At 46.6% G+C, this 27,949-nt stretch overlaps 3 protein-coding genes and 1 long non-coding RNA gene across 5 annotated transcripts in view; 3 read left to right on the top strand and 1 right to left on the bottom strand.

Moving 5' to 3' along the window:
* Positions 1–7,101, top strand: part of DDX51 (DEAD-box helicase 51) — a 16,655-nt gene extending 9,554 nt beyond the window's left edge. Inside the window, exons 7-16 of the mRNA XM_082774009.1 lie at positions 173–279; positions 819–927; positions 1,556–1,701; positions 2,372–2,570; positions 3,257–3,372; positions 3,473–3,589; positions 4,486–4,587; positions 5,145–5,208; positions 5,464–5,598; positions 6,355–7,101. Of these exons, the coding sequence (XP_082630135.1) occupies positions 173–279; positions 819–927; positions 1,556–1,701; positions 2,372–2,570; positions 3,257–3,372; positions 3,473–3,589; positions 4,486–4,587; positions 5,145–5,208; positions 5,464–5,598; positions 6,355–6,381 (1,122 nt within the window). The 3' untranslated portion in view covers positions 6,382–7,101. The remainder of the gene's footprint in view (positions 1–172; positions 280–818; positions 928–1,555; positions 1,702–2,371; positions 2,571–3,256; positions 3,373–3,472; positions 3,590–4,485; positions 4,588–5,144; positions 5,209–5,463; positions 5,599–6,354) is intronic.
* On the bottom strand, positions 5,474–18,036 carry LOC309884756. 2 transcript variants are annotated; one of them, XR_014318682.1, is made up of 5 exons: positions 17,897–18,036; positions 17,156–17,256; positions 9,163–9,273; positions 8,567–8,804; positions 5,474–5,602 (listed from the first exon to the last, which is right to left on the bottom strand). It is a non-coding gene; the product is annotated as an uncharacterized lncRNA (long non-coding RNA). The 2 variants fall into 2 exon arrangements; XR_014318683.1 differs by lacking the exon at positions 9,163–9,273 and having other exon boundaries at positions 8,567–8,824.
* LOC309884755 (glutathione S-transferase theta-1-like) lies at positions 7,494–15,325 on the top strand. The gene is made up of 5 exons (XM_082774011.1): positions 7,494–7,998; positions 10,126–10,213; positions 10,839–10,989; positions 11,597–11,773; positions 12,648–15,325. Exons 1-5 carry the CDS (start codon positions 7,887–7,889, stop codon positions 12,846–12,848), a joined length of 729 nt encoding a protein of 242 aa, XP_082630137.1. The 5' UTR covers positions 7,494–7,886; the 3' UTR covers positions 12,849–15,325.
* On the top strand, positions 17,627–27,949 carry LOC309884754 (glutathione S-transferase theta-1). Its single transcript, XM_082774010.1, has 6 exons — positions 17,627–17,990; positions 18,096–18,152; positions 22,307–22,394; positions 23,990–24,140; positions 26,497–26,673; positions 27,680–27,949. Exons 1-6 carry the CDS (start codon positions 17,879–17,881, stop codon positions 27,878–27,880), a joined length of 786 nt encoding a protein of 261 aa, XP_082630136.1. The 5' UTR covers positions 17,627–17,878; the 3' UTR covers positions 27,881–27,949.

Raw genomic sequence — 27,949 nt, 5'->3', positions numbered from 1 at the left:
AGCTCTTCAGCTTCTCACTGAGAACTGGGCTGAGGGAAGGGCTGGTGCAGGGAATATTTTGTCTGGCTGTTCAGGGATGCAGTTTGAACACGCTGTCAGCGGGTTTGATGTTATTAATGAAGTATTACTTTCACTGATTTTGTTGTGGCTAACAAAGCACATCTCTTTGCAGGTGAGTAAAGTGTTCAACATTTACACTGATGGGACAGGTCTGAAGGTCGTTTCAATTACTGGCCAGAAATCTTTTGCAAAGGAACAGGAGATGCTTGTCCAGAAAAAGTAGGTTAAATGCTCTTTTGATAAGGTTTGTGGGGATTGTAAGCTATTTAATCTTGGTGAGCAGAGGTCAAAATGGCACTTATTGCATCACACCATCATGCAGTAATGATTTTTGATAGTAGGTTCATGTGGTAGACACATGAACCTACATGTTTTTGACAAAGTGCCTGCTACTACCCCTCTTTGTGGTTGTTGTGTTTTTAGATTTTTGGGGTTGTTCACCAGCTGAGTAGAATGCAAACGTTTACCTTGTGCCCACAGGTACAAATGACTGTTAGGGGGTTTGCTGCAGTTATTAAGCTTTTTCTTCAGGGCAATGAATAATGTCACTTTCTGTTTAAACAGGTAGTACGATGGAGAATAGTGCTTAGTGTCCAGCATTGTCTTTGTGTGCTGGTAAACTGTGTGTTTGAATTTTATTATTTCTCAGTTAAATTAAAAGAATAATGGGAAAATCTTAATGTCTTTTCACCAAGGATCTCTTTTATATGCCTTACAGCGTAGGGAGAAACTTAGTGATGAGCTGCTTGTTCTTTCAGAGTGACAGGCTACTGCAGCCTTGCTGATATCATTGTGGCTACGCCGGGGCGGCTCGCAGACCACATTAGCAAGACCCCAGGGTTCAACCTGACGCAGCTTCGCTTCCTGGTGAGTCAGCTCCACAGGTGTCCAACCTTAGCGCGAGGTCCGTTGGATCTTCCTGCTTTGTTCTTTCATGGTCCATAAATACGTCTCTGTTGGAACTGTTTTGTGGACTTGGTCCTTGCTTCAGATTGCTCAGGCAGCTGTGTCACGATGAGAAGTTTTATTCCAACTTGTGACACCCAGGCATCCACACACTTCCCCTTCTGTCTTACCTTCGTGCAGACACAAATTTGGAGTGAAGCCATATCAGTCAAAAAACAGGGTAAATTATCAAACTGTAGTATCTTCCACTGTATTGGAGTCTGTGCAGAGACAGAGCTGCCATCCTATTTTGGTTAAAGGTGATTTTTATCTTTTATGCAAAGGCATCAATTGTATTTAAATGCAAATGAATTTGTATAGTTTGAGTGTTGGTTTGGCTACGGAGCAACTGAAACAAAAGGAAAAGTTTGGAGGTAGAAATTTCTGCCTTCAATTGAGGAACAACAGGCAAGGAAAGAAATTATGTGGAGTAGAAGCTTCTATACATCTTGCATTCTCGCTCACTGTTACAGTTACAAAAGAGAAATACAAGCTGCCTAATCACAAGACAGTATTAAACAAGCAATGTTTTTTGTCTTTGTGAATTCAGATCATAGATGAAGCTGACCGTATGATTGATGACATGCACCAGAATTGGCTGAACCAAGTTGTCAAAGCTGCATTCCAAGTAGAAAATGACTCTGGCTCCAATATGCTTTTCCAGAGGACCAAACCAGGGCCTGTAACAGCAGCAAGGTAAGTTTCAAAATGCTTTTCTTTGAACCGTTTGCGTGGATGCCAGCACTCAGATGCCTGCTTCATAGCACACTCACAGGCGCTCCCAAAGCTTACTTATTCAGAGAAATGTCTGCCAAATTAAGGCAGCTACTTCTTTAGAGCTCTAAAAAGCAGGCAGTAAACAGCTGGTATTAAAGGATGTCTTTTAGACTGAAATCTCCGTACTGTATTCTTCGAGCTTTTCTTAACTAGACTAAAGCAACATCAAAAGAATCCACAAATATTGCAAGTGTTTGAATCATTTGCACATTATCTATAGCAATGCCCTCTGGCAAGCTGAGTAATGAATTTGAAGGAAAATGCTAGAACTGTGTGTCTGCAGCTGCTGTTTTCAAATAGCAGGATAGAGATGTGTCAGAAACAGATCAGCAACCAAGGAAGGAAGCAACTAGGATGGGGGCAAGGGTGACCGATGTGTGTTGTGCAGCTGAGTTGAGAATGCTGATCCAGTTCCACCTGTGAACTCCTCTATAAAATAAGGGTAGAAAAAAACCCACTGGAAAGGCCCAGAGCAGAAGAGCATCAAAAAGAGTTAATGGCTTCCCTTGTAACATCACCTAAAAGTACTTCTGGAGGAAGTCCTTTGCCCTAACCTCAAAGCTCAGTTTCTCTGTACTATTTATTTCAGCTGCTGCTATCCTCAGATACCTTTACAGAAACTGCTGTTTTCAGCCACGCTGACCCAGGACCCAGAGAAACTGCAGCAGTTGGGCTTATTCCAGCCTCGCCTCTTCACGTCTGTATATTCTGAGAAAAAAACACTCAGAAATGGAACAGAGACTGAACAAGATGCTGAAGAGAAATACACACTTCCTGAGGGGCTATCGGTATAACATTAATTCTCTTGTAACCATGAAAGTAACTTTACTTGGTAGCTGTTGAAAGAAACAAGGTGCTTGAGTAAGTTATACTAGAAGATCAGTTTAACTCTGGAAAAATGTTTGTAGCCTATATATTAATACAGCTTTCATATGATGCCTTGTGTTACAGAGGTACTGGGAGAAAGTGGCTTTGACAGTATTTATGACCCAGAGAGCTCTGCCTTTGCTGAGTAATGAGCAAACAGAAAAGCATTCATTTGATTAGGATTAGAATTCTTCAGAATTCAACTTGTCTTCATGCAGAATTAAATTTGCTATCAATAGGGAGTGGAGATATGGAGTAATAATGTATTAGTACCTTTCAACTGTACTTTACGTACATATGTATCACATGCATTTCAAGGCATGTGGTTACAGGTCACCCAGTAGACAAGGCAGTGCGTGTTGTTGCTTGCCACAAAGAAGTCAGATCACTCCAACAACATTGTTCTTGCACCTCTACCTTGTGTTGTGTTCTCCCAGCCCATTGCTGTGACTTGTTCTAAGAGCAGTGACATTGTGGGGTCTGGTTTTGTTGCTATCAGTTGCAAAACATCCAAGCCTGTGTAGGTCACAGACAGCTGGTGGGTTTCAGTGGAGGTAGCCTGGAGGAAGTAATTTTTGTCTCTGAATTTCTTCCCTGCTGACTGCAGCAATGTTACGTGCCTTGTAACCTGAATTCCAAGCCTTTGCTCCTCTTGCACTTCATGCTGACAATGAAGTTTACCCGGGTGTTGTGTTTTACCAACTCCAGGGAGGCGTCCCACAGGTGAATGAACGCGTTAATGAGATCACTTGGCACATACCTCCTGTAGTGATGTGACAGAGTTAGTTAATGAAGTGACCGTTTCTATGCTGTTTGCCTACAGATTGTTCCTGCTGATTCAAGCCTTTGGTGGAATCACTGTGGCTGAATTTTCTTCCCGGTTACCCCCCAGTGAGAGACAGAGAACCATAAAAGAATTCGAACAAGGAAAGATACAACTGTGAGTATCTTAAATAAGTTTCCTGCATGTCTTCAAATATAGATTATTTCTAGTGTGAAAAGCTAGTTAGAATCAAGAAGATACTTAAACAAGGACCCCTGTAAAACAGAGCATGTAGGAAACAATTTAAAAAATGGGTGTGGGACTTTGGTCTTCTGACTTATGAACTGTTTACACCTGCATGTAAACTGGCCTGTTGTGTTATTTCATAACAAGTAGTAAATGTATCTGCTTTCTCATGTTGTTGCCCAAAATGTACATACAGTTCTGAAAAATCTTAGCTTTACTGTCTGTGGTTAGGGGGATCTTGTGCTTACTGGAAGAAAATAGATGTTGCTGCTAGAACTACATATAGTACTAGGGCTTCCTACCACAGAAACTCCCAACCAGACTGGCAGACAGTTTTACTTCTATTCATTTTTTTGATTTACTTTGTGATTTTGGTAACCATATGGGATTGCAGCTATAAGATGTCCCTGAGAAGAAGGTAAATATTATTTTCTGGATTTTCTTTTTGTCCAAACCCTATATGTTTAAATTTTTCCTTTACTACCGGAATTTCACACCTTACTGAATGCACACAGCACATTTAAGAATTTTTCAGATGGTTTACATGTTTTTAGCTTCCAGTACACTGGGATCAGTGTTGTGTGCTTGGAGAACCTGGAAACACCAAGCAGCTTTTCATGTACAGCTGCAGTGGAACTTATGTAAATGGCGTTATTAGCTGTCTGATCTAAGGGAGTGATTTATAGTGTTGTTTTCCTGTTCAGAGGCCAGAAGCCGGCTACCCAGTTTGAGCAGAGATTAGCAAGAGTTGTGCTGTATTCAGTTGTTTTTTGTGTGTGTAGTGCAAGAGGGGTTACCTGAAAATGACTTCATGTATTTAAAACCAGGTTAATCAGCACAGATGCCACTGCTCGAGGGATTGACATTAAAGGAGTGAATTGTGTGATAAACTATGACGCACCTCAGTTCATCAGGACATACATTCACCGGTAGGTAAGACAACCAGGAACAAAAGGAAGGTATTTGAGCTTGGCTTTCTTTGAAATACATAGCATAAGTAACATGCACTTAAAAGGTGTTTATTAGCTTTTGATTTATTTTTTTTAACTTCAGTATGCAAATAGCTTTTTTAATCAGAATTTAATCCCTAGCATTGCCAGAGCAATGTAGTATTAAAATAGAGAACTAGCTTTTGTAGAGAACTAGAATAGAGAAATAGAATAGAACTAGAACTAGCATAGAGAACTAGAACTTTTATATAACCCTGTTATACAAAATGTATTTTACAGGAGTTAGAAATATTGTCCTGGACAGCACCAAGTTGAGTTTCCAGATGCTTAGAAGACCGCAGAGGCTCTGGAGCTGTAAATGAGCCCTGGAAATGCTCATCCTTTGTAATATGTGGCTAGTCCTGCTGTGTTAGACGTGAAAACTTAGAATCATACTTTCCTTACATGTGGAGAATTTCATAATCAGACTTTTGAAGCTGATAGTGGCAGCAGCTATGTGGCTAAACTGACTTGATGCTCCTTTTTTTTGATTTCAGGGTTGGAAGAACGGCTCGTGCAGGAAACGTTGGCTTAGCTTTCAGCATGGTCCTTAGAATTCAGGTATGTCATTGGTGTAAAATTCATTTGAAAAGGAAGCATAGAGAGGAGAGTAAGGAAGATAAGGGTCATACTAATTTCCACCTTCTCCAGTCAGCTGAGTTTTGTACTTGGAAATTCCTATTCAGTTATTCCCTGACTAGGCAGCATGTTCCAAAATGTGCTCATTTTCTAGCTGATAGGCAATGGGGTTTCTCAACTCCAGTGAAGGGGAGTTACTTTCATTTCTTCTTCTATTGTATCTGTTTTGTTGCACAGGAACGCAGGTTTCTGCGGATGTTGAAAGATGCTGGCATCCCAGACATAAAGAAGCACTTGGTGAAGGGCAAGTTATTAACGCCGTTGGTGCAGCAATATGAGGAAGCTCTGTCTAAGCTTGAGAAGACAGTCAAGGTAACTGGAACAGGAAAGAAGATTTTAAAAATCAAACTACAGCTTACACGGTTCATTGCAACTCATGACGAGCACAAGTATCAGAGTCCAGAAACCTCTTTAACTGAGCTGTTTCTGTATCAGTATGAAGGAAGTTTTTTTGTGTGCATCAGAATTGAAGTACTTGGGAAGGGTTGGGAGGAGAGGAAGGTTTTCTGTTAGAAGGGTAGACAGTATTTGTGGTGTTCCCTTTACTCTGTTGGCTTTCTCTTTATCTCTTGAGCTTGGGTTTTGGCAGCTACCCAGAGGCAAGCAAACAAAATGGAGAGATTGAGTTGCCTTTTGTCATTCCAGAGTTTTAAGATTTACAACCATGCAGACTCACAGCCATGCTCAAGTTGGGTGTATCAAGCCAGGAAAGCTTTATCCACAGACCCTTCCATTTTCCTTTTATCCACATCCCTTCCACACCATTAGGAAGTTTGAGAGCTTTCAGACAGAAGCAGGATAGCATTTAACTTGTCAGATTGGTGGACTAGAGATCCATAATGGACATTGTTGTGCTGTGTGGTGTGGGGAAGTATTCTGCTCTCTACTTTGAGGACTCTTGATAAACACCTGTCCTTGAGAAACTATGATTTTGAGTTGCAGATTAGGAATGTCAGAGAACTGGGCAGAAAAGATCATTAAATTGTCCCTTTGCTCCCTGAAGTCCCTTCTGTGTGACCCTGAGACAGGAGCATCTTCAGTCACCTTCTCAACTTTAATTTTGAATAGGGGGAGCAAGCACAGAAACGAGCCTGAATGAATGCAAGCAGAGGAGATTGTTTCATCGCACTGAAGCTGCTGAGCTGGACTCTACTACCTAGCACCGTAACACAGAGATACGGTTCCTGAGCTCAAGGGTTGTCTCCTCAAACTTATCATATCTTAAGTCAGCTGTTACAGACCTTGTTTCCCTTTCAGGGACACAGGTAACACTGTTCATTTACTGGTTTTCAAAAAAGAAAAAAATATTGCTTTGAAAAGGGTTTTGCATCATACCCTCCTGGCATATGTAAAACCAGCAAGGAGCTCTACACCGTTCTGAATTTGGGCTGAGGGAACTGCTGGTCACCAAAGGTCTGAACTGTGCCCTCCTTGCCTCTGAACTGGGCCAGGTCTCGGTTCTGTACTGCGCAAGGAGCGGTATCTGCAAGTGCATGAAAGCATAAAAACCTGTGCAGTGTCTATAACAGAGTACTGTTTGAAGAGCTGTTCTAGGCTGAAGGGCCTGGAACTTTTAAATAAATACTATATAAATATTTTTTAAAACATTCTGTGTCTGTTAAAGATTCCTGGGTACAGGGGTGGAAATCGCACTGAGGGGGTTTTTGGTTGTGCAATCCTGTGCCTTTGGTGTTTCCTTGCCTGCATTGTTCCATTTGGGGGCAGTGGTAGCAGCAGATGCTGTTTCATATGAGGCTACTATTAATGCAGGGTAAAATGTCCAATGTCTGCAGTCAACTACTACCAGTAGGAGCCATAAGTCTGTATTTGACACATGCCGCTGGTATTTTTAGCTGCCCCAGGCAGAAGGCTTAGAACTACCACACAGCTGTAGCCTCCAACCACCCTTGAAGACCTTCAGCAGGAAGTGTTCCAGCACTGCCTTGCTATTTTGTGAAACAAAATAATTGTACAGCGGTGTTAGCAATACATTAAGGGAGAGAAAGGAAGGGGAAGGTGCTGGAAAGATTGGGGGGTTGGATGGCAGGAGAGGTGGCTGCGTACTGTAGAGGTGGGATTGTAAAAGTGAAGCCAGCCTCTGCCTTCATGCTGTGAGTGCCCTCCTCTCGCTGTCACGCTGGTTTTGCTTAGCACGGATGGTGGAGCAGGAGAGTAAAACCAGCGCTGTGAGCTCCTCTGGGCACACACGTGGGTCTTTGCTTCAGGGGCACCGATCCCGCTCACTCCTGGCTTTGTTTCCTCGTCCTCATGTGTTGATGGACGGCAGTAGAATCACAGAATCGTTAAGGTTGGAAGAGACCTCAGCGATCATCTGCTCCAACCGCCCCCCTACAGCCAATGCCGCCCACCGGGCCGCGTCCCCGTGCACCGCTTCGGACGGGTTTCTGCTGACACTACACCCAGGGCGCTTCTAGTGGCAGGGGGCGAGAGCCCGCCCCGCAGCACGCCCCTGGGCTCGGCTCGGCCCTGCGGGGTGGGGCCGGGCGCTAACGGGGCGGGGGCTCTGAGGCCGAGCAGGGCCGTGCCGAGCCGAGCTGAGCTGTGCCGGCGGAGGAGGGAGCGGCAGCAGCAGCAGCAGCATGGGGCTGGAGCTGTACCTGGACCTGCTCTCGCAGCCCTGCCGGGCGCTCTACATCTTCGCCCGCACCAACAACATCCCCTTCGAGTTCAAGCACGTGGAGCTGATGAAAGGTGAGCGGTGGCGGCGGGGGAAGCCCCCCGGGGACCCTCCCCCCGGAGCTCCTCGGGGGGTGCTGGGACGGGTCTGTGCCTCCTGTGAACGGGAACTAAACGGGAACGGGAACTGTGCAGGTGGGAGCTCGCCCTGCCCACCCGGGGCAGCTGGCACCCCTGGGTGCTGCATCGGGTCCTGCTGCCCGTGGCACTCATCCTGATGGGGCTGAGCAGAGGCTCGCAGAGGCAGTGAAAGCAGGGTGGGGACAGCCCGGTGACTGGGGATCTGAAAGCCGTGAGCTCCGGAAGGGAGGCATTTTGGATTGTTTGGAAGCTGACCGGGAGTTGGTAGACACCTGCCCGAGAGGTAGGCTATCGTTCTGCCAAAGGATGCCCAAAGATCTGCATCTCCCTTTTTTTGCAAGAAGAGCTGGTAAAAACTGCCCTTCAGCCTTTTCTGAGCTCTGCGGGATTTGAAATTGAGCTAACATACTGGCCTGAAAAATCGTATAAGGTGAGAAGGCTTCTGGGGCTGAAACTGATAAAGAAACAAAAGAGGCTCCAGCTCGTAGCTAAAAAAACAAACCTCAGGCGTGTTGTGGTTGAGGCTCTGGGTGTTCCCCTTCGTGCCTTGGCTGTTCATTGAACACACCTCGCTGCTTCACTTGCTCATCTGGGTAGGAACAGATTTTGCTGTTGCTTGCAGCTGGGGCTAAGCCCATCCTGTCCCTTCTTTCCCAACGAGCGCTTGTGCCGAGACGCTGAGCCAACAGAGAGGAGGAGGCTGGTGGGCAAGCCGTGAGAGCATCACGGGAACAGAGAAACTGAAAGAGATGTCAGGAAACTGAGAGGAAAATAAGTGAAATCAGTCCCAGCTTTCCAGTGCTCTGTGCCCCGTGGTGTCAGTGGATTTTAGAGGGGCGGTTTGGCTTACAGGAATACTAAAGGTGCATCCCGCTCCTGGGCTCACCCACCTCTCCTCTGCAGGGCTCCTGAGAGCTGGGGCTGGATTACCCCAGGATCTGGGTGCTGGACAGAGGGGTGTGGGCACACTGACCCCAGAAGGAGCCCTCCCTGGGGGCTGCACTGTGCCATGACATGTGCCAGTGTCTCAGTACGCAAGGACCAGTGAGGGGACGGGCGCTGTGGTTTGTGCTGGTGGCTGGTTCAATCGCGGCCCACCTGAAAAGCTCCTGGGTCCAGCAGGGGAGGTCTCAAGGAAACAGGGAAAGAGTGAGCCAGGATAAAGATCACACAGCACTCCAGAGACACCCAAGGATCGGAATCTGTGACCTGCGTGTAGGAAATGACAATGTCTTTTTGAAAAGGGGTGGAGGAGACAGGCTGCAAGCCAAATAACAAGGGGAATAGTCACAAATCAGGTTTGCCAAGTGCTAGGAAAAGTGAGACCTCTTCCAGAGCATCTCCCGGGGCACAGAGATTCTCAGTTGACTCATGCGGTGGGGACATGGCAGAGGGTTAGGTGTTAGAGAAACCTCAGTACAGATACACAAGTATGACCGAAGCCAGGGGACTGGAAAAGGTTGGCATGAGCAAAAGTGTGTGGGACTGGGCCCAGATGTAGTGAAGCACGCTGAGACTTCAAATGAACAAAACATCTCCAGTCGAGTTCGCTCTCTGCCTACTTTCTGGGGGAAAATATCTATTTAGTCTGAGGGCTAAAAAGATAGTTGAATATAAATTACCTTATATTCCAGCCAAAAAAAAAAAATCTGGCTTTCTCCCTGTCTTTGGGATCGTGTTTGTGGTACTGAGATCCCTTTCCCTCTCCTCCAAGCTGCTTGGTCTTCGCTCTAGGTTTGTACCCTGACAGGTAAGCTCCGAGCACAGACTTCGTGCTGATAGAGTCCTGATTTGACAAGCACTGCTGGTATGAAAGGACTCTTAACAACCTCTTGACAAAGGTCAGAACAGTTCTGGTATGCAGGCAATAAGCTGACATCATAGGGCAAAGCCAGGATGCACCCTGCAGCACTTCTTGATTGCTTATAACTTTAAACAGGACTGTACTTGTACAGTCAAAGCTGGAAACGTGAGGCCGGATGGTGCCCATGGACTCCTCAGGTGCTCCCAGATGGGTGCTGAGCATCACTGGTGAGTAAGACGTCTCGTTTCCTTCCTCAGGGCAGCACAGGACCGAGGAGTTCAGGAAGGTGAACATACTGATGAAAGTGCCCGCACTAAAGGATGGTTCTTTCACCTTAGCAGAGAGGTAAGGCTTGAGTAAGCTCAACCCTTTACTAAAACGTTGGTTGTCCTAACACTTGGATTCTGCCAGTGTGCTGCTGCCTCTGCTGGGACTCCAGCCCAGACAGTTGCTTACCTCTTTCTGTACATAAAACAAACTTGTGTTTTAAGGGAAGCTTTCTCTTGTAAGCAGCACAACCAGCACTGACTGGGTAAAATCTGTGAGCTGCTGCTTGGAGGCAGCTTGCACTTAGGCAATGTTCCTGAGCTAAAATACCTGTCCTCCTGTCCTCCAGCTCTCTGCCATCAGCTAAGGGCTGTTCAATGCACTACATCTGACAGAAGGCACCTGCTGCAGGACAGCCTGGCAATGCAAAGCTCTGATGTGGTGTGAACTCGTTCTGTGGCTCATACTTGCTCAAAAATGTCCATGGGCTTACTGTACAGCAGGCCACGTCTGCCTAAGTGTGCTGATGTCTCAGATAATTGCTGTCCATGAGCAGCTGGTCAAGCCAGCACGAACTCTGCCATGTGCTGTGACTACCTGACAATTAATTCAAATACATGTACAAAATTCGGGGGAGGGAGAAAAAGACAAGGTGCTTCCATCTCAGATTGCCTGCTCACTGCTGTGTCTTGCTCGCTGGCAGCATTGCGATCCTCCTGTACCTGGCCCGGAAATTCAAGACTCCTGATCACTGGTACCCCTCTGACCTGCAGAAACGGGCTAGGGTGGATGAGTACCTGTCGTGGCAGCACGTCAACATTCGTGGGAAGGGGAGCAAGCTGTTCTTAACTAAGGTAAGACCATTGTACATTAAAAACTGAGTGCTATAGCCCAGGAAGTAGCCCCGTGTGCCAGGCCCTTCTAAGCAAATGTACAAGCCAGCTGACAGATGGGAACAAAACTGGATCTGGGATTGATGTGGCTGATCAGCAGAGCCAGGTCTCTGCCTAACTGAAGTAGTCTGGATCCTTCAAGTCATAGCCACTTCTCCACGCACACCCTGAGGTCTGTGGGACTCGTTCCTTGTAGATGCAGTCTGGAGCAGCACGTCCCATGTGTCTGTCCTGGGTGAGCAGCAAACAGCAGATCCAGCTCGCTGGCTTCTGCCCAGCTTCATGGAAAGAATGAACCTCCCACTGGAAAACAAAATGCAGCTGCTTGGAGATGATGCAGCCTTCCCCTGAGAGAAGACACTTGTGGTTGAAATTTCAGACTTTCTAGGGAGGAGACACGGACAGACAGGAAGCAATGGACACTGAAGTTAATCGGTCATGGGAGAGGAGCAGTACCAGCTGTTCCTGTGCACGGCTGGTGGACAATCCTCAGAAGAAGTCAGGTGGAGGCCTGGACAAAATTTTGAGAAAAACATGAAAAAAACAACTTTTTTTTTCTCCTTGTCAGGTGCTGCTGCCTCTCCTTACGGGCCAGCCACTGTCTCCAGAGAAACTAGAAGGTGTTACTGAAGAGCTGAATGTTGTCCTGAAGCAGTTTGAGGAGAAGTTCTTGCAGGACAAGCCCTTCATCGTAGGCAACGAGATCTCCCTGGCAGACCTCGTAGCGCTGGTGGAGCTTATGCAGGTGAGCATCAGCTGCAGTGCTGTTGGATATGCAAGTTGGGTTGTGGGCAGGCCAGGCTGCAGCACCACCTCCTTCGTGCCAGACCTTTCTCCCCACAGTTTACTCTTCAGTGGAGTTAAAACTTGTTCCGTTTTGACTTTGACCAGAACTGAGTTTGCCAGGGAACACCTACTCTGAGACACCTCTCCCTATAGAAGTTTGGATAAAATTCCCATTTTCTTGTATTTCTTCTGGGAAAAAAAAAAATAGAAAAGAAAAAAAAAGATAAATTACAAAGTAGACAGAGAAGAACGAAGGAGGGATTGGAAGAACAGCTCCCTTAGATCAGGAATTCAGGAGGAGAGAAAGTAAACTCTGCATTTGTCTTGAGGGAGCTGGTCCTTGTTAACCACTGCATTGTCTTTTAAGTGGCAGAATAGGGACTCCTCGCCCTCATTCCTAGACAGAAGTACTGAAGCACTGCCCATGCTGCCTAGGAAGAAAATCACCTTCTATTTTAGGTTAGAACAGATCTATTGATTTTTCTCAAAGTACCAGGATCAATGTCATAAAATGAGCCACAGAAAGTAGAGGTATTTAGATGAGAGATTGGTGTGCATGGACCTCTGTGCTCCACGTTAGGCAGTCCCTGGGTTAGCCGTGGCTGCGCTTTTGCTGCAGGTCACAAGGGACAGCAACTGCTGAGGATGACAGCACTTGCTTCCTGCAAGCTAAGAGCCAGAGATGATCTCCACCTCATAAACTCCACGACTTTCTGCTGCCTTGAGCTAGAGGCACATCTGTGCTCCGTTCTGGTCCCAGCCCTGGCAAACACTTCGGCTGACTGCTGGCAGGAAGCCTCACGCCCAGGTTCTGTTGCTGTCTCTCTCTGCAGCCTGTCGGTGCTGGCTACAACCTCTTTGAGGAGAGGCCAAAGTTGGCGGCGTGGCGCAGCCGGGTGGAAGAAGCGGTGGGGAAGCAGCTCTGCCAGGAGGCGCACGAAGGGATCTTGAACGCCAAGAATTTGACCGCTGATAAAATTGCACCTGAACTGCTGGAGCACTTCAAGCACCAGCTCCTAAAGCAGTCTAGCTAGAATTAGCTAACTCCACTCAAATTAAAATGAATTATTTTGTGCAGGCTTTTCCTAATATTTCTGCATTTCCTTTAAAAATCATACAAAAACACCATTCCACAAAATGCACTTCAGTTACAGCCTTTCTGCAACTTAAAAGTGAAGAAAACTAAGTCTTAAACACAGTGCAGTGAGCTGCTTTCTTCTCTCGTCCACTACAGATATATGAGCTGCAGCCCTGTAGGCTTTTCTTTCTTGCTCAAGCACCACTGGATCTGCTTCAGGACAGAGGCAATTCAGTCCAGGTGGCAACAAGGCCAGTCAGAACTGCCCTTTTCGGCAGAGATTTCCTGAAAGTGTGACAGAACAGAGCTGCCTGAAACAAGGCCTTTTAGTTGTAGAAAATGACATTCACTTTGCAGCAAGCTCAGGTGGAAGATTTTTGCTCGCTTGGTAAAGAGAATGGCCAAGAACCAGCCCGTGGCTGGGGGACCCTGCCCAGGAACGTATGGGAGCACCTGGCCACTAGAGGCTGCTGCGCTACGTTTCGGAATAAAGGGATGTAGCAGCCTAGGAGCAAGGAGGCTGTGCAGGTTTTCAAGTGAGGTCTGAGAAGGATGGGGTGAGTCCCATGACTAAAGGTCCTCAACTGTAGACTTTTGCTATAATCTACAAGGAACAGACTGCACAGCTGAGAAAAGCTGCTTTTCTAGGTGAAACCACTGCCAACTACACGGTCCCCCTCCGCAAACCATATTGGTGCTCTGTCCTTTCCCCTGAGCTGCCCTGTCAGCTCGGTGGAAGATATTTAAGCCAGGTTCTCCACTGCTGAAGGCTGCTCTGGCTGGGCCAGTACCCGTGGCAGAGGGAGCTGTGGTGGCCAGCCCCAGGGTGAGTGGAGTGCCTAGCCGGTGAACCAACCAGTGCCTCAGTACTGTCAATGTTCCACTACTCTTCTGTCGTGTCAGATTCTCCAGTAAAGTTAATGGTTACACTTGCCATGTGTAGTTCTGTTTGGATTTGTAAACAGGATTTGGAAGGGAGCGGCCATGGATTCATTACACACACTTGTGCAGCTGCCTTCATAACCTCTTGGCTGTGTCCTTTTGTACGCCTCTTGCCTTCCTGTCCTCTTCCTGCCTCTGTAATCTTCCATTTCCAGGTAAGAGCCATGACGAGGGTTCTAGTTTCCAGGACTGTTTTTTTCCTCCTTGTTAGGCACCAGTTGCAGCTGGAAGTCTGTCCGTCTCTGCGCTGTGATCTGCTAGGTGGTTACACCACCCACAGTGGTGGCAGTGTGGTGAGATGTTGGCCACCTTGGCCACCTCAGCCACCTCCAGCATACCACAGCAGGTTAAGTGACTCAGTGCTCAGAAAAAGTGAAAACAGCTGCCCAAACCAGTCTCACACTCTCACCAGGACCTGCTGTTTTGGAGGGGTAAGCCAGCTGTCTCTTCTGTGTTTGCGTTTCCTGAGTAAACCTGCCCTGTAGTTCAAAAGGGCACCATGAACCAAAGCTTGCAATGCACGTCCCTCAGGGCTGAGATATACCAGCCAAGCAGGCCAGTCCCCTTTCCATTCTTCCAACCTGCAGGAAATCCTAAACGTCAGTGGTGAAAAAAACAGATTTACCCCAAAACTCTTTCGGTTTCTGTGCTGACACAGGCAGACAATACTTGTATTCTCACCTGATTTTTATTGGTATGTTCGTCGAGGACAGCCTGTTGCACTCCAGCCAGAAAACTCAGTGACAACAGCTTTCTTCTGGCCCTATGAGTGCTCACGTTGCTGCTGCCTCGTCAGTAACCTCTGTAAGTGCTGCACTGATCTTCTGCTGTAGCAGTTTGCCTGCAGTGCTCAACCCAAGGAAAACGGCCTGTTTATGCCACACCACCAACCACTTCCTTTCTTCTATAACTTGCAGCTTACCACATCCACCTGGCTGGCTCTCAGTGCACCATTGGAATAAAGTAGTTCCTTCCTTGCTACCTCACTAAAGCTATCTCACCCTGCTGCACTCTCTCCTGTTGGTACCGCTTGTACTTTGTGTAGCTTCATGCTCCTGACCTCCAACTTCTCCCTTTTTCGTAGAGAGTAAACTTCCTATTACCAGCACAATAAACTCCTCAGCTTCTATTCAACTATAATCAGAGCAGAGACAATTAAAACCAAGAGCGAAATGTACAGAGTGCTAATCTTGGCAGAGACCTCAAATGTTAGCAGTGCCCTGCTTCACATACATTTCCCTGCAGAATCTCTAGGTAGGGCTGCTGTGCATACAAAACCATTGCATGAGCCAAAGCAAATAGCGTCTTTTTTTTTTTCTTATTTATGATACCTACAGCACAAGAGCTCTGTGTAAGAGAAACTTGAGCCTATTTTATGCTTGTTTGAATAAAGCAGTATTTCCCTAAAGGTCACCCATTGTGTGCTCTTGCAAGGACGCTGCCTTCAAAAACAAGTTAGAACTATGTTCAGAGCCCTTTTGTCTCGTGCTCCTCTGTTGCCAGTGTCACAGAGGATGAACACACAGATCAGCTACTGCCTCTCTCCAGTATAGTCATGATGACAGGAGGAGATTTTCAATTTTTCCCCCATAGAATCATCCATCTGCTCAAAGCCCATCTGAGTTCCAGGTTCATGTTCAATGAAGCTGTGTGCTCAGTGACCACTGGTGTTTCAGGCCCACCTGGGCATGCAGGACAAAACACCTTCCCACAGTTACTCCTCGCATGTCAACAGAGCTGTACAACAGATAAATCTGCCTTGCTGCTGTTTTTTTTTCCCCTCCAAATCATGGAGATAGAGTATCTCATCCTTGTACTTTGCCTTCTGCTGTCCCTCCACCTCCCCCATTTGGTTCATTTGTGTCATTTGATCTTGGCTGGTTTCAGGCCCTAGGCTAAGAGCCCCAAGAGCAGCCCTCTCTACCTGCCAAAACCCAACGGGTTGTGCAAGAGTTTTGCATGCCTCAGTACACTGTTTGGTGTCCACTCCCCTGAATATGGAGAGATGTTACACCTCCCATGACAGTTTAACTTGCTGTTCTGAATCATTTTCTTTAATTTTTGCCAGGGACTATTTGTAAAGTGGTGAGAGCCTGTGCTTTCTAGAATAAAACAAAACTGTGATACACAAAATCAAAAGAAAGTTTAAAAACCAGATACATAACCCAAGACATCTTCTAAATGATTAAGAAATACAATGCAAAGCCTACTGCTTTTTTTTTTTTCTTGACAGTGCCTACAAGTACAGGGAGGAAAAACTTCCTTTGAAGTGATGGAACTAAATTAAAATACTGTGCTAGAACTCTGGTCAAAAATAATGCACTAAAATGTCATACAATGTGACCAGATGAAAAATATCTCTTTGGTTGTGTGGGTTGTGCAGTGCAGTCAGCAAACTGGAGAAAGACTTACAGAAGGAACTTTTCCAGGACCCATGGGAAGACCTTGAAAATCCAGATAGGACTAATGGCTCCACCGAACCATGAATCTAGGATCAAAGTGAACCCACACTGCTGATCTTGCTACCCTCCACTGGGATCAACAAACTCTGCTCACTGACATTTTAGAAGGACTTTTGACCATTTTGAAACACCATGACTTTTCTGCCTGTTATTACCTGTGCAGAACTGCATTCATGCTCCTTTTCCCCATTCCCTTAGCATTTAAGATCTCCTTGCACTGAAAAAATTTGATATGAGTGTAAGCACCTACCACAGTACTCTACAAGCTTTTGTCTCTGGCATGTTGGTGCTGCGTGCAGGTGCTCTAGAGCGTAACAGGAACTAAAGCGTGTACACAGCTCCTCTCAAGCTATTCAGGCCAAGAAAGTGAAAAAAAAAATATTGCGCAGTTCTGGATCTGAAAAATTCTTCCAGAAAATATGTGTGTGGTGCAGTGGACTCAACACTTGATGTTGAGACACAGCTTGTTCAAACACAGCTTGTTAGACTGACCAGTCTAACAGCAATCCCCACGCTTAAGAAACTGTCAGAGCAGAAGCCTTGGCAAAGCAATATAAAACAAAGCACATGAGAGCATTCCAGTTTTTAATTTATGCAGTCAGTGAGCTCACTGCTCAGCATCTGAACCTCTTCAGCATGCTGTGTAACGATGCTTTGTACAGGCAGACCAGAAATTGGTCCTCCAGCTCCCTCTCTTTGAGGTTCCCATGGCTGTTTCAGAGGACTTGTGTGTGACGTGTGAGCTCTGTGGCACAGCACTGATAGCAAGGTGTCGCTGAGCTGAGGTGGGTTTGACTGGGGGTGACTTTGCTTTGAGTGGTTCAGCTGCTCTGAGAGTCAATGACGTCCCCGTACTTACCAGCACGTCGCTGTCCCCGACTTGCACAGCTGGGAAACACTGCGGGTGCACGCAAGGGCTCGAATTCAGCCTCAACTTTAGTTCTCTGCTCACGTGGAGGTCTTGAATGACAAGTAACAGGGAGACAGGAGGGTCACTGGCCTGTGAAGTGCCTGCAGAGAACCTTCCACGCTCCGCTGCCGCCCTCCGCGTCAGGGCGTCACCTCGCTGCACTGCGCAGGGTGCGTGACGGGGGAGCTCCCTTCTGAACCCCAAACCCGGGGGGTGCCCAGCCCCGCTGCACGCTGCTTGGCACCCAGCCCTGCTCCGAGTGCGTGCCCCACTCCCCGTCCCTAACACCTTTCCCCCCAGCAGCCTTCTCCTCTCCCAACCCGACATTTTGTGGGGCAGGGAGCACCCCCAGCACCCCCAGCACTTCCACCTGCCACCCGGGGCGGTTCCCCGGGGACACCCCCGCCTCAGTTCCCCTTCTCCCCCCAGCACCACCCCGGAGGGGCACCCCCGGCCCTCAGCCGGGGCCCGGCGCCTCACGGCTCCCCTCAGCGTCGCCGCCGCCCGCGGGGGGCGCGTCCCCGCCCGGCCGGGCCCACGGGGAGGGCAGCGCCCGCCCAGGCACGGCTCAACCCCCGCCTGCCCCAACGGGGCGGCTCCGGGCAGCCGTGGCCAGAGCCGGCGGCGGCGGTGGCAGCAGCAGCAGCAGCAGCAGCAGCAGTAAGCGGCAGCATGGGGCTGGAGCTGTACCTGGACCTGCTGTCGCAGCCCTGCCGCTCCATCTACATCTTCGCCCGCAGCAACAACATCCCCTTCGAGTTCAAGCACGTGGAGCTCTTCAAAGGTGGGACGGGGGAGGCGGGCGGGCGGCGGGGACGGGGTGCGAGGGGTGTCCCCCTGTCGTCCCCCCCCCCTGAAACTCATTGCCCCTCTCTCGGCTCTTTGGCAGACTCGGTGCTGGGGAAGAAGCCGGCGGCGGCGAGCAGCGCGGAGCAGCCCCGCACAGGTGAGGCTCCCCCCGGCTCCCCCGGGGCCGTTATATTCCTGTCACAGCTCCCCTGCCCGCCCGGGGGGCTCGGGGCTGGAGGGGTCCCGGCGGTGCTGCCTGCCCTGCCCGCTAGGAACAGGCTGTGCCCTGGCCCGGCTGGCAGCAGCCCAGGCCGTAACACAATCTCCTGACAGCAGGCCCCAGGCGGTGGGGGCACCCTGGGGCGGCGGGGGACGGGTGCTGGCAGCCCCCAGAGCTCCGCACCCTGCGTGCGGCCACCGCCGCTAGAAGGGCTGCTGCCCCGTCACGCCTCGCTGCGAGCTGCAGGTGCCTTCGTCCCGCTGCTGTCACAGTCCTTTCACCTCCCTGAGCGAGGAGGCCTGAGGGTTTCGCCATGTCCTGCTCAGCTCTGGGGTCAGCACCGCACTGAGCTCCTGTCACGGCTGCATCCCAAGCTCTGCTTCGCTGGGACTTGCCCGGGGATCGAATCGTTTTGGGCTGTTCCCGTAGGGGCGTTCGGTCTGCTCCAGGTGGACGGAAACGCAACGGGCCTCTCCCTGCTAAGGGGGTACGGCACTGTCAGTGTGTGCCTGGGGACATGCAGCAGCAGCAGGAGGACACGCTTGAAATCGGGAGGCGAGCAAAATGCAGGAGCTAGTGGGAGCAGGAGATCACCTGCTTGAGGAGTGCGGGGATGCAGAGCTCAGAGGAGACTTTTGTGGGGTCACACCCTGTGGCCTTCCAAGACGGGGTCCCTTCCTGCTTGGGGAGCCAGTAAAGCAGGGTCAAGCCTGGCAAGACCACAGCAGAGCTGAACCTGCTCCCAGCCCCTGGAAGCTCAGCTTGGCCCGCTGCAGGGGAAGGACTGGCTCGTCAGGTAGCTGGGAGATTTCCAACACGCACCCTGCAGACCCACCTGAATACAATGGTTTGACCATGGAGCTCTTGTTCGAAGAGCTGTCTCATAGCCATGCTGCGTCTATTTTTGTGGATCCCCGAGGAATGTTCCTCCAGCCATTTCTAGCAAATTAGTCACAGTGACAGCCAAGGACTGCTCTGGGTGTACTTAGCAGAAACTTTCAGCTGTTCAGACTCGTCCAGCTGTATAAGATGACTATTGAACATTTGCATATTGTATTTTCTGAGTAAATTGTTACTTCTTTGCCTAAGGCAAAGCACAGTACTTGGAAATCCTTGGCTGAGGAGATGATTTGGCAGGGACACAACTGGCAAATGAACCGATGTGGTGTTTATTTCTTATTTCTTTTGTAGAGTCTTTCCATTTCTCTTTTTACCACCAGTGAATCTTCCCTACACTAAGAATCCTGTGTGCAGCCTACCAATCCGCTTAATAAAGTTATTCCTCAAAGCCCAGCAGTACACACAGGGAGTGTCCCACACCCTTGTGGGACACCAAGAACTAATTACACTTGGATGCAACTGATGCTAAACAGCACCATAAATCAAGTGAACATCACAGGACTGATAAGGATGGGTCATGTAATAACTGAACAAAAAGTCTAATTCTGCTTGCTGGGAGAGGCACAATCTTAAACTCTGCTAAACTGCAAATACAAATACTGGTCTCTATTCTAAAGCAATAAACAACCAGTCCCACTGAAGCAACCTGGAATTAGTGTTCATACCGAGGCTTTTATCAGTTTGCAGCTCAGTGGCAGGGTCTTGGCACAGGTCTTTTGTGTCTGTAGGAGCCAAAGCAAATAGGATGCTGTCTCTGGGCTGTGGTGCAGTCTGTGTAACAGACACTGACCTACTGTCCAACCTGCTGTAGTGACATGTCAGTCCCATGAGGAATGTGTATTCAGTATTCCTGCTGAGACTGATACACTATGAAAGCAGGCTGAAATCTGATTCAGGCTGCCTTTACCCACTGCTTACTTCTCATATCCTTGTTTTTCAGTTGTTTGATACCTTAGATGATAAACACAGTAGGTTGTAACAACCAACAACCAAGTAGGTTGTTGCAACCTTCTGCTGCATTTTTTCCAAAGATCACCTGAACTCTATAGATCTAGCCCAAGCTGGGTGTGGTGAGCACTGGCCTTTGGAGCCCCTCTAAATGCACGGGTCCAAACACTTTCCCAGAGCAACTCCTTGGCTGGCAAGAGGTTTACACAAATCTGCCTTGCAGTTTTTGTGATATAAATCGTAGAAATATGGCACCTTGTACTTGTACTTTGTCTGCTGGCTTGATTTTCTGTTAGGGGTGGGGTTTTTTTGTTTGTTTGTTTGCTGTTTTGTTTTTTTTTTAAGTTCAGGTTTCTCAGATAATAGGCTTGTTACCTCACACTTTCCATTTGTCTTAATTTCTTAATTCTTAAGAAACCCTTTCTTCCTGCTTTTCCTGATGCTGCTGCCTGGTTCTGCTCTGCATCCCACCTTTATAAGCAGGAAGGCATGGTCACTGTAGGTGGATAGAGACATTTCCCAGTGAGACAGGAGATGGGCATCTGAATCCCCTTAGACAGTGGATGAGTGTGACCCTCAGTCTCCAATGAAGCTACTTATGCTGGAATTTAAAGACACGCTTCCCAAAGAAGAAACAAGGTAGAGGCTGGTCAGCTAGAAACAAGAGTAGGGTGGTAATGTTTGCTCTGCTTGAATTTTCTCACTTGAAATCAATATTGGGAAAGTAGTCAGAGACCTTTTTGCATTCTGTATTTTGTAATGCAGCACCCTTGCTTTCTCCAGCCCCTTCCCACAGCCAACTGTAAATAAATTTGATAGGCCAAAGACTTTTTACTGCTTGGAGACTATTTCGTGCTGCACTTTTGTCCATTAAAGCAGACACTGCCACCACCTCCTGTATGGCAGCAAATAGTTCTCAGAGATGTAGATCATTGTCTGTTAGTACTTTTTTTTTTTGAACAAAGGGATTTTTGTGTAAGACTTCCTGCTGGTTGTGCTGATTTGATTTGATCAGGCTTTGCACCCTGGAATGTCATGTCTCCTTACAGAAAGCATTTAAACCAAGCAAAGTAAACAAACTTCTCAAACCTTTTCTTTTGTACACGTTCCTGGACTTTTGTACAATTCCCTGGCATTTAACTGCTGACTTGCAAGTTCAGCACCTTCAGTGAGAAATTGAAAACTTGATTAGATATAAGCCAGCAATTAATGCCTCCAAACTCCAAGTAACTGTGGAGTTCAAACTCTTTTATGGGATAACTTCTTCCTCTTACGTTTTCCTGACAGAGGTAGGTTGAAATGCTGACCCAGAGCTGCGAGTGATACAGGACAGAGGTGTTTTGAGTTTCCCTGCCCCTAGTGAATGTGCGCTGTGGCAGAATGAGTTACTTTGTGAATCCACTGTTGTATTGCTGACATTCATGTTTTTCCCATTTCAGCAAGAACCCTGGAAACATCCTCTGCTGTGTGTGTGCTGTGGGATCAACATTTGCTTTCTTTGGAAGTGCTCAGTTCCCCCTGCTCTTGAGCCACAAACAAACAAGGGAAAGATTCTGCTCTGTGTGTCTTATAAGCCACCCAGCTTCTCTTTGAATAATTAACCACTGCAGTGATCACCGTGGGCCCAAGGCTCTTAAGTTGCTTACCATCATGACTACATCCTAGCTTGAGTCAGCCATGTTTACAAACTGGAAGAAAACAAATTTGTTTTGGTGTTGTCTGCTGGAAGAGGAGCAGGAGCAGCAACCATCTAGCCTCGTCAGGATGCTCTGCATGCAAACTCAACTTTTCCAGTCCCTGCTTTGTTTGCAAATACGAAGTATTTTTCAGCTGCTCACTTGTCTAACTTATATCCTAACTTACATCTTTTTACCCCATCTCTAACCATAGGACGCTGTTCTCAAGTCCAGATAGTGTTTTCAATAACAGTATCATCATCATGGTATTTAAGTGCCTCTTAGGGAATGATTTTTCAGTATTTTTTGCAGGGAATGCTGGAACCAGAGTCAAGCAACTTAATTCCTGCATAAAAATGCATTAAAATGTGAACTGCTTCATGCCACATGACAGGACTGATGGCTTTTAGAGTCACTCTTCATTTTCTCAACCTTTTAATTGCTAAATATGACCATATAGGAAAAACCTAGCAGAGTTCATGATTTTCCAGTTGGATGCACATATTTCATTAGTTATTCACTGGCTGTTACTCTTCTAACCTCCGACTTGTCTGTTCATGTTCTTAGGGCCACTAAATAGTGAAGGGGCTAGCAAAATCAGCCTCTTGAAGAAAGTACCAGCACTAAAGGATGGAGATTTCACCCTAGCAGAATGGTAAGAGCTCAGACATTCAGGCCTCCTGGGCACCAGTAAGACATATGGTGTTCAGGAGGCGTCATTCCCTCTGAATGACTAAGGATCCCAAAACTGGCCATTTATGAATGGAACAGATTAGTGATCTGCTTTGGCATTTCAGTTCCTTTGTTCCTGAAGAGAAAATAAATTATATTTATATGTACATATGTATATGTATCAATATGCAGTTTTAGGCTAAACAGTTAGAGCTATGCATTATTTCAGATAGACATGATCCCTATGTGGAGATAAAGAACTTGGAGTCAGTAGAAAGGTGCTCCTTCAGGAGGAACTTCTGTAATTATAGATTATCAACTAGCTGTTATGTCTTTAAGTCTTTTTATGGAGAAGCAAGCATTTTCTGCCTACGATGACGTTGTAAGTGCTTGTTTCCTCCATCACATGCCTTGCTTCTCAATCCGAAGAGGTTAATATGTTATGAACTCACATCGAGTTCCTGATGTGATGAAAATATAATTATGATGATATTTTTATATTTCAAGTGTATTTGCTTTCAAAAGAGAATTGCAAAGATTGAAAAAGTCTCTGCAAAGTTTCATACCTTATAACATCTTAGTCATTTGTAATACTATAACCTCATTTACTCTGTTTCCATTTTCTGTTTGAATTATCTTTCATAGTGTAAACAAATCAGTTGACTTAACTTGTTGATCCTCTGAATGCACTTACCTCAAAATAGGACCATAAACATTTCTGAGGATTGTTTAAAATTGTATGAAAATCCCTTTTACACTAGAGAAAACTAAGGAGCTGCTTTTGTTTACCTCATTTAGTCATAACAACAAATTAACACCTACAGAGATTAAATTTAGTTTTTTTAATGTAAAATTAATAAGGAGACTTGATAATAGTGTCGTAACACTAAAATAATTGAACTATTTCAGTATCAGAATAGTTGGGGGGCCTGCATTTTCCTTCTTTTTGTCAGCACAGGGTTATCTATGACATCTCTTTGTAGTAACAGCCTACACATTGTTGCAGATGACTAAGTTTTTTTTCCATCTGACTTTTTCAGCTCATTAGTGGAAGTATAAACATGTGGACAAACACAATAAGATTCTGTAGGCTCTCCCTGCTAGGACTTCCACTGGCTTCAATGAAAGGTGCAGGCTAGAAAGACATAGATCTGATCAAAAGGCAACATAATTCATTACATTTCATTTAGTACACAGGCACATAAACGTTGAGCAAAAGTCAGAGAAATAGGTCAGAATAGCTGAGGAACAAATGGGGTTAACATCGCTGACAGATGATTATGGAGGATTTTTGTCTGTTTACCCCACTACTGTCCAGCAGTACAATGCACTTTTATCAGTGCTGTGATTTTCCAGCAGGTTAAAGTTTTCAGGGGGACTAAGGCGATAAAGTTCCATCTCTAATGTCAACGTGAATTAGGTGCCTATATATGGCCCCTAGGCTCTGTCAGAAACCTGGGTCTGAATGCTTTTTAGTGTTCAGGAAGTTCAGAAGGGGTAGGAGAGGGAACTGAAGTGAAGGCATTCTGCATCTTAACTCCCTGACCCCTTTCTTGTCTCTTGTTAATGTCTGAGCAGCACTGCCATTCTGCTGTATCTAAGTCGAAAGTACAACACTCCCGACCACTGGTACCCATCAGACATCCAAAAACGGGCCCAGGTAGATGAATACCTCTCATGGCATCACGCTAACATCCGGGCTAATGCTCCTAAGACCATGTGGATCAAGGTAAGGAGACTGAGTATTAAAATCAGTGTAAAGCAATGTTTTCCTGGCCAAATACTGAACAGGCCCAGCATAGAGAGTTTGTCAGAATCAAATAACAAACCCAGGCTATTCCTAGCTGAAAGGAGCTGGCAGAGACGGAGCTGTTCCTAGTTGCTTGACATCAGGATCTGGCAAAAGCAGCTCTGGTCGATTTGTTGTTTTCTTTTTTTTTTTCTTCCCCTTAAAGTATCACAGAATCATCTAGGTTGGAAGAGACCTCCAAGATCACTCAGTCCAACCTCTGATGTAACACTAACAAGTCCTCCACTAAACCATATCGCTAAGCTCTAAATCTGAACGTCTTCTAAAGACCTCCAGGGATGGTGACTCCACCACTTCCCTGGGCAGCCCATTCCAATGCCTAAAAGTAGTACTGATACAGAAGGTCTTGAAGGCCAACAGACTTTTATTGCCATGATTTATGAACAAATATATAACAGATTGGGTATTGCCTCTAAGGGCCTTCCCCTCCCTATGCAGCACACACAAGTTTTGCTTCTTTGGCAAGTGCATGTGTTGTTGCTGGAAGCTGGAAGGCTTGTGTTCTTCACTCATCGAGTCCCTGCAGCCCCATGAGGGTGGAAATCCAGGAGACTTCTCCTTCCGGCACACTTACGTACTACCCTGAAATAAGTTCAGCAACAGGTAGAATAAAGATACAGAGAGTATTTCTTTATTCAGTGTGGTCAAATCAATTTACATTTAGGCAAAATTAACAGAATCACCCTGAGGCAAAAAAAATATAAAAAAAAAATTACACTGAGGCTGTTCACCTGTTTCCAATCAACTCATCAAAAAGCTAATGCAACTCTTTAGAGAAGCCCAGATACAAATATAGCCCTACAAGTACAGCTATAATAGGGAATTTCAGATGAAGTAAAGGTTGCCAGTAAACAGGTAAGAACTTCACTCTTCCTGTGTGAAGTTTTGCCATTTATGCCTAACGAAACATATCAGGACTCAGTTAGCTTTTTGATTTATTGACATTTGAATTTTTGGCTAGAGAGCCCAGACAAGCAACACAAATATGAGTCAGATTTGTACAAAGAGCAGTTTCTTCCAGTCTCTACAAGCTGTTATTGCACTGCTCCAAGAGAAAGAAATCCAGCTCGTTGTTGATGATTAGGTGACCCAGAAAAGTCCTCAGAACAAATGAAAATAGGGAAACATGTTAAGCCACTGTCTAACAGAAGATACATTAGCTAGTTTTGTGAGAAGATAAACTGCCCTAAGATACAGAAAAGGAGAAGCCATTTCAAACGACTGTACCCAGAGATCCCATCATTCATAATTGGAAACACTTAAGAAGAGAACTGGCCCTGAATTTTCTGATGAAATAGATCTAAATGTATTTGGCAAAAATCCTGGCTTGGATTAAGCAATCACAACATGAGTTGTTGAATATACTAGCAGTAAGTAGAAAGTCAATCCACTCCCACTGGTGGAAATTTACATCTTTAAATTTTTCTCTAAGTAAACTATATTTCTTTAGCCATGGTAGGTGGAGGCAGCATCATTGTGAAATACTGCATGTTCTGACGGTGCGCACACCTCTGTGAATGGTGACAAACCTCATTGAAAGGCAACTGCACCCTGTGCCAGCAAGCCCATGAAGACAAGGGCCACACTTATGATTCCTATGGAAACATTTCTAGTGGTCTAAGGAATGGTGTTTGGAAGACCAGAGAGAGGGTGGTGTCACGATGACATTTACTCACTCTCCGCCTTGCTTGTTGCTGTCACGCAGAGGAAGCCATTTCCTGCCTCTCCAGCCAGTGCTGATGCGTTCCACTGCCTCCTACGCTCCCTGCCACAGCCACCACCGTGCCTTCCTGTGGTATCCTGACAGGACTGGCAGCTCCTGCCTCCAGCAGGCAGTTACATGGCAGGGTGGACACCACGGGTGGCTGATGGGCCTGCAGCCCGCTCACCGCTCTCAGACTGTTGAAACCAGGGACTTAGCAGTGGTGACTGCTGCAGAGATTTGTCTTCCTAGAAGCTGTGTGCCATTTTTCTTTTGTAACCCACCGAGGGGGAGTGGGAAGGTGCAACGCCAGGCACAAAACACCGAATCCTGGGTTTCTTTCTGTGTCTTGGTGCTCGTTAGCTGGAGGTCACTGTCACTGCAGATCAGTCACTTTAGACTGTGTGTGCCCTGCCTGTGAGCTACTTGAAACTACAGCAGTATATGAAGCTCTAAGCTCATCCTCCCTAAGATCACTGACAGTCATGAGTACCTCAGGGGGTGTAACTTAAATGACTACACTAAATCCATGAGAAGACAGCTGGCTGTACTCTACATGCGTTCTCTCCTCAGGTGCTGATTCCTCTCTTCACAGGGCAGCCACTGCCCTCAGAGAAGCTCCAGGAGGTTATGGACGGGCTCTCCACTTCCCTGAAGCAATTTGAGGAGAGGTTTCTGCAGGACAAGGCTTTTATCATCGGGAATGAGATCTCTCTGGCAGATCTTGTGGCCATTGTGGAGCTGATGCAAGTGAGTGCCGGACTGTGGTAATGAGGTCTCAGCACAAGGGAGAGCATGCTGCTGGGCAGGGAGGGATGCAGCATGTGGTAACACTTCATTAGAAAGAGAAGTAAGGGCATATCTCAGCAGAACCAAGACAATGAAGAGAAGTCAGGAGTGGGTTCAGAAAATCACTTGGTTTTTATTTTTTTTATTTAAAAAGCTGGCTGCAACCGATCTCTTTTGTTTCTATTCTCTAGCAATACTTCTCCATCATCCTTTATCCTGATTTTATTTTTAACCCCCAGAGAAAAAGATAATAAATAAAGCAAGTAAGAAGCAATAGCAGGCAGGTCTGATGAGTAAGAAAATTATTTTAAAATATTTTTATCATACAAAACTATCCTTTTGATGGTACTTGCCCATGCCATGTCTGGAAGATGTAAGACTGAACCCCAGACAGTGGCAATCAAATTAAGTCTATTACAAACTCCTTGTTCTCTCCCAGGCCATCAGGGCTTGTGTCCTGCAATCCAGAGGTGATTCCTTCTCCTAGTTCTGTATCCCAGAGACTGAAAAACAGCAAGTTCTGCTTCTCTATAGCACTGTGTTTCTGCATGTGGCACAGGCAGCAAATGGAAGGCAGTAGACTATGTCAGCTAAGATATCTGTTCAATTAGTAATCAAGCAGACCTGACAGTGGAGTGCAGTTGTCCCTGCAACTGTCAGGCCACCACATCCTTGATTCTGTAGCTGAAACTCACTGGCAGTAAGTGGTAGTTTTCTCTGTTACTCTGTAAGAGCTGTTCCTGCACTCAATAATTGACTTAAAGAGCCTTTAAAATACAGACTTGCGTCTGTGTCCCCTAGATAGGTTCACCAGACTTGTGGAGATTTCCCTCCTCGTTCATGCTCCTCAACGAGCTCCTCCCTTGTCTTTCCCCTGCCTGTACCTGCAGGTACATTTTTGGTGCCTGTTGTCTTGGCAAAGAGGGGGTTGCCCAGTGCCTCATCATTGTTCTCTCGCTTTCTGCAGCCTGTTGGAGTTGGTTGTGACATCTTTGAAGACAGACCTAGACTGATGGAGTGGCGCAGGCGGGTGGAGGAAGCTGTGGGGAAAGAGCTTTTCTTCCAAGCCCATGAGATGATCCTGAATATCAAAGAACTGAGCAACATTCAAATTGATCCACAGCTGAAAGAGCATCTGGCACCGATGTTGATGAAGATGTTGAAGTGAATTAACCTATATTGCCATTTTTTCTGCTCCCTCCTTTTTTTTTTTTAAAAAAAAAAAAAAAAAAGCAAA

The sequence above is a fragment of the Aythya marila genome, assembly GCF_965140915.1.
Source record: "Aythya marila genome assembly, chromosome: 17".
NCBI classification, from domain to species: domain Eukaryota; kingdom Metazoa; phylum Chordata; class Aves; order Anseriformes; family Anatidae; genus Aythya; species Aythya marila.
Note: the sequence above shows the minus strand (reverse complement) of the source record. Positions and strands in the feature narration are given on the sequence as shown.

Excerpts from the sequence above, each read along its gene's own strand:
- LOC309884755 (XM_082774011.1), top strand. The coding sequence starts at position 7,887 with ATGGGGCTGGAGCTGTACCTGGACCTGCTCTCGCAGCCCTGCCGGGCG. Across the intron at positions 7,999-10,125 it reads GCACGTGGAGCTGATGAAAG|GGCAGCACAGGACCGAGGAG; the intron begins GTGAGCGGTGGC and ends TTCCTTCCTCAG. Across the intron at positions 10,990-11,596 it reads GCAAGCTGTTCTTAACTAAG|GTGCTGCTGCCTCTCCTTAC; the intron begins GTAAGACCATTG and ends TCTCCTTGTCAG.
- LOC309884754 (XM_082774010.1), top strand. The coding sequence starts at position 17,879 with ATGGGGCTGGAGCTGTACCTGGACCTGCTGTCGCAGCCCTGCCGCTCC. Across the intron at positions 18,153-22,306 it reads CGCGGAGCAGCCCCGCACAG|GGCCACTAAATAGTGAAGGG; the intron begins GTGAGGCTCCCC and ends TCATGTTCTTAG. Across the intron at positions 24,141-26,496 it reads CTAAGACCATGTGGATCAAG|GTGCTGATTCCTCTCTTCAC; the intron begins GTAAGGAGACTG and ends TTCTCTCCTCAG.